The 5423-nt window shown below is 35.0% G+C and overlaps 1 protein-coding gene across 1 annotated transcript; it reads right to left on the bottom strand.

Moving 5' to 3' along the window:
- Positions 1 to 81: 81 nt before the first annotated feature.
- On the bottom strand, positions 82 to 2353 carry LOC144572756 (neuronal PAS domain protein). The gene is made up of 3 exons (XM_078322430.1): positions 1989 to 2353; positions 1066 to 1608; positions 82 to 827 (listed from the first exon to the last, which is right to left on the bottom strand). Exons 1-3 carry the CDS (start codon positions 2291 to 2293, stop codon positions 191 to 193), a joined length of 1485 nt encoding a protein of 494 aa, XP_078178556.1. The 5' UTR covers positions 2294 to 2353; the 3' UTR covers positions 82 to 190.
- Positions 2354 to 5423: the final 3070 nt, after the last annotated feature.

Genomic DNA, 5423 nt, shown 5'->3' with positions numbered 1-5423 from the left:
AAAGAAAAAGAAAAAGAATATATTTAAAAAAAAAAACGAAGCACATTTTGCATTGAAATAGATTTAGAATTATATATTACATTATATAACAACAACTTGCACAGTTAACCCTTCATTATTCATACAATTTGATTATTTATTATTGGAAAGAGAGCGTTTAATTTACAATTGTTAATTGTCCTATTCCAGCTTAATTTGAAAGGGGAAGAGAGAGGCATTCTCTGAACTCCAGCCTCCTAGTCTCACTATAGGATGTCTTTTGCTTGTTTGGCCAGTATGTCAACCAAATGCACCCTCTGACCTCCCACTGTGTAACCATAGCGGTGCTTGGACACATCTTCCAAGAGACACTTTCTCCGTATTCATCCCGGGCAAACACAACCCCACCTTCCCTTGTAAATGGCCGATAAGCACTTGCGTACCGGTCTCTGAACCATACCCTGGGTTGAAAAATTGAAAACTTGGAGGGTTTAGACGAAACAACCTCCCGACCGTTGATTCCGTCATGCAGAGACCAGTCGAGCACCACACTGCTTCCGTGAACCAACTGTTCGAATTTCCAGGGTTTCATGTTGACAACAACGTTCTCACTTGTGGACACATTTAGGCCAAAATGATTAGGGGGTTCAAAGGATCCTTCTAAGGTTTTTTCGAAGCCAACCTCGTGCCTTGGGTTATCTGAGGATTTGTTGACTGAAACATAAATTATGTCCGACTGTTGCATAGGTGTTATTTGCAGAGATATGCGTGACGGAAAGTGCTTTTCTTCAGATCCATAGCCTCGCTCTGCCATGAGTGTTTCAGAGACCAGCGAGGTAATGTCGCATCTGTGATTGAAGTATTTTTGTACAATTTTGTTTAGAAAAACTTACAAACATCATAAAAAAAAAAAAAAAAATCTAAAGTCGATAGAGATAAATCACAAAGTGCTCAATGATTTTGAGAAAAGTATGGGCAATAGTAGGGAATTGGTACTGACATAAGACTAGTGTACCAATCATACAGTACTCTTACAAGACAAATCAAGAACTAGTCAGATCGAAAGGACGATAACCAGAAATTTACCTTACATTATCGACCTTAACTTCCACATCAACACAATTCTGCTTCAAGGTTGTCCTGTATGCTAGTTGTACCACCCCTTCAACTTGTTGGTACTTCAAAGAAAATGACAATCTTTCATCTTGAGTTGGCGAGCTATACTCCTCCATGTTCATGGCAATAACTGGGCAGTACAATTGCACCTTCCACAGTCCGATAGCTGACACCGCATATGAAAATAAAACTGATGGTATTCGGATAGAACCGCTTGATGACATGATTTCACTGATCCAATTGGTAACGGCTAAATTCAGTGCTCTCATCCATTCCTCCTCTAAGTTTGAGCCAAGGATTCTCACAAGGTACTTCGACACCTCCTTGGCATTTGGACCAGTTAATTGAACCTTTAATGCATCGACGCAGCCTCGCCTGAGGTCGTGAGGTGCGGCCTCATATATGCAAACAATGAAGACTAGGGTGAGGCATGCTAGATTAAATACATTCTTAAAATTTTCTTTAATCTGAACTGCTCCGAAACGAAAGGCATATTTCTTGTTTGGGCCATACCTGAGAAGAACCAGCAAGAATACCCAACAAAAGTTTTATTAATAGATCTAGCATGTTCACAAATGTAATTTCACATTTTTCTTTAACAAAAATGACATTTAGGAAGTAAATAAATTAAAAAATATAGCCCAAAGGTTTTAGCATTGAAGCTGGGAGACACAAAACCAGCTGGATTACCAAGCAGGTTCAAGTTGGGACAACAGCAATTGAGCTAGAAATTTATGTTAAGATGTTTATGGGACACTAGCCTTTTGTTTTGTTGGGATATTGACATTCTTAAATAGAGAGTAAGCCTAGCTTTCAACTATGTATAATTTTATTTTCCTGAGTGAAAAAGCCTTAAAAGTTAATTAAAATGTATGTTTGTTCAGAACTGGAACCTGAGGACCCAATTGACAATATCAACAAATAGCTGGATCAATCCGTGCTCGTCAAGACTTTGTTGAATTTTGTTGCTGAGGTGGATAGGTGAGGAGGTCCAGAGGGAGACCGGCACATGAAAATTTGCGATGATAGAGAGGGTTATCTGTGAGGATGAATTTTTGTTAATTGAGAGGAACATTGATGGCTGTTTTGAGGTTGATGTGCAAATGCATAAAGACATGGAGCTTGTTTTCCATTGAGAGAATGGAGGAAGGTTGCTTATCCAAGCCCAAATATCAGGGACAAAGGCTGGAGCATCCATTTTATTGGAATTATAGAGAGGTAAAAAAGTTAATTTTGATGAGGTGAAGAAAGAATGGAGGGATGTATGTCTTATTTAAAGAGGTCTAAAGAGAGAGGTAAACAAGTTAATTTTGATGAGGTGAAGAAAGAATGGAGGGATGTATGTCTTATTTAAAGAGGTCTAAAGAGAGAGGTAAACAAGTTAATTTTGATGAGGTGAAGAAAGAATGGAGGGATGTATGTCTTATTTAAAGAGGTCTAAAGGGCAATACCAAACTTCAGATTCCATCACTAGCGTGGTCTATAATTGAGACTCTCAACTTGATCAAAAGTACATTTATTGATTCTGATATAGACTTCTGTGGAGTCCAAAAAGAGACTAGCCTTTGTTGTTCTCTTAACAATGAAATATCCTTTACATGTTCGGCACCACCATTAAAAAAAATGAGAAATGTTCTGATCTTCCAAGATTATACCTGAGCGCGTCCTCCAAGTAGTTTAACAGAAAAATCTTTCAATATTGTCTAACTTTTATTTTCAGCGCTAATATCCAAACATTTAAAGCTATGTTTATAACATTTTAAAATATTACTCGCAACCATATAAATCTCTGTCTGAAAGTATTTTTAGATAGTTTTAATTCTCAACTACTTCTGTCTTCAAGCCAAAAAAGAAAATATTATTTTCACCCACTCCTTTTTATTTTTTCTCTGATTATTCTAATTTATTTTCCTGACGACCCGTGATGAATTTTACGAATCTAAAAATATAAACGTTTTCTATTTAATTTTATCTTTCAAATAAGATCCATGAAGAAATACTTTTGAATAATTTTAAAATAATTTGTTTTTTTTAAAGTAAAACTCATGAGTTCTTTAAATTTTTAATTTTTTAAAGTACAACTATTAAAATTTTCAAGGCTTTATACATGAGGTTTATATGCTTTGTACATGAGTTTTGTAAATGCAGTGTTATTGTTGAGGTTTATATGCTTTGAAGTGTTATTGTTGAGGTTTAAATTCTTTGTACATGAGGTTTATACATTTTATTCTATAGATTTAAAGTGTTATTAATAAAGTTTATATATTTGTACATGAGATTTATAAGAAAGATTTGAAGGCTTGTAAATAGAGGTTTAAATTATTTCGAAGCAAAATAAAAAAAACCTAGAAAGTCACAGAGATTTAAAGTGATAAATTTTTTTACGATGCAAATATAACTCGAAAGTTATTCCTCATGGATCTCATTTGAAAGATAAAATTGGATAAAAAACGTTTGTATTTTTAGATTCGCAAAATTTATCACGGATCATCGGAAAAATGGATGAAAATGATTAGAGAAAAAATAAAAAAATGGGTGAAATAAATCTTTCCGTTTTTGGCTTGAAAACAAAAACAGTTAGGAGTTAAAACTATAGAGATTTAGAATTTTAATGCTCGCAGATAGAGGTTTAAATGCTTGCAAATAGAATTGTAAAATGTTACAAACATAGTTTTAAATGTTTGGATATTAGTGCTGGAAAATGAAAGTTAGATAACATTAGAAGTTTTTTTTTTGTGAAACTACTTGGGAGATGATCTTGAAAATTTTATTTGGGTACAATTATCAAGCTTCTAAAAAAATTATAGTTAAAATAGAGTGTAGAAATAATTTGTGCTGACACGACTAGCTTAATTTCCTATGTCGATCACTAGTTTGTTACATAGATTCGAGAAGGAAGCCGTATTACTTGATCTGTAGCTACTGAGAATGCAATTATCCTTAGACCCATAATAATTATGGATAAGAATGGGATGCTTATTTCCCGAAAGTAATAGTAGAGAGAATCGTTGAATTTTGGAGAAAGACAATCAACTTTAGCATCTCTGTGAATTATGCCTTGTCTAAGTTTATGGTAATTACCATCGGACACAAAAACAAGGGATAGGCTGATACCTGATAGGCATGGGTCTTCAAAATCAAGTAAAAACTCGAAAAAGTTTTTCATCTATGTAGCCCGGTCACTTATCAAGTTATCATGCATCATCGTTTCGTTGTACTTCACATCTATTTTAAAGACAGTTTGGTAAAATTAAATCAGAATACCTGGTTGCGGCTTCTTATAATTTAAAGTAATTGTTAGTGATGACTAAAGTTATCTTTATATTATTGTAAGCATTTAGTAATTGATCACATGGATCTTCTTCAAGAAGCTAGACAAATTACTTATCTTGAACAAACCCAAATACCACCAAATAGTTAGGCAAGGTTAGGTGCATATTCTCTCCATTCTCCAACAGTTTTGCAAGCTATCAAGTTTTAACGCCCCTCTCCCTTGAGCACCTCGCCACCTCCTTTCGGCCGAGGGGGAAATAGTCATACAGCCAATCCATACAGGAATTAATACACAAATCTCCACCGCCATTGAAAATACAAAACGAATGTTAAACGCCAGAAAGTAAATGTCCAAAGGCACGAATGCATCTACTATTTCCATCACGTCCACAGAGGAAGGATACAACAAAAAGAAAAAAAAAAAAAGGTGACAGCTGATCAAGTGTCAGGCACATGTTCAGTATCTCTGTACTGCTTCACATGACAGCAGCAGAGGAGAAGCATCTTTTCCCAAGGGATTTAAAACCGGACGTATACCAGCCTATTCTCGGATTGGAGCACTCTACCTGAAAAATAAAATATAATTGAATGAATATTAGAACATACAAACAAACTTTATTAATCTTATACTGTTATGAAGTTGGATGCCAAAAAGTAGAATAAAAAGACTACTAATTGAACTCTTAAGAAAATAATAGGTTTTTCAGATTACATGCAGGCCCAGGGTACCTGACTGAGGCAAATTAGAAACGAACGGCCCAGATTAATCCAGTCGGATCAAACTCAATCCGTTGCCAATGAAAACTATAGGGGGTCCATTTTGATAATTCGTGCCAAGTTAAAAAACTCAATCTGGGCCGTCCATTTCTAAATTGCCTCAGTCAGGTTTCATTATAATGGCTATAATGAAAACTAGACAAATGATGCCATCAGAAAATAAAATTTAGTAAGCATCTAAACCATTAATTAATGTCGCAAGTCAAAAAAGTAAAATCACAGAAAAACTGAGTGATATAGAAATAGGGAGCCTGCAAAGAGAGTGAGAGATGGGGTTT

The sequence above is a fragment of the Carex rostrata genome, chromosome 20 (assembly GCF_964058835.1).
Source record: "Carex rostrata chromosome 20, lpCarRost1.2, whole genome shotgun sequence".
NCBI classification, from domain to species: Eukaryota; Viridiplantae; Streptophyta; class Magnoliopsida; order Poales; family Cyperaceae; genus Carex; species Carex rostrata.
Note: the sequence above shows the minus strand (reverse complement) of the source record. Positions and strands in the feature narration are given on the sequence as shown.

Bases quoted from the DNA above. Each gene is read 5' to 3' on its own strand.
- LOC144572756 (XM_078322430.1), bottom strand. From the start codon at position 2,293: ATGGATGCTCCAGCCTTTGTCCCTGATATTTGGGCTTGGATAAGCAAC. The intron at 1,609-1,988 runs GTTCCAGTTCTG...GGTTCTTCTCAG, and splicing joins ATTGTCAATTGGGTCCTCAG to GTATGGCCCAAACAAGAAAT. The intron at 828-1,065 runs GTAAATTTCTGG...CTTCAATCACAG, and splicing joins GTTAAGGTCGATAATGTAAG to ATGCGACATTACCTCGCTGG.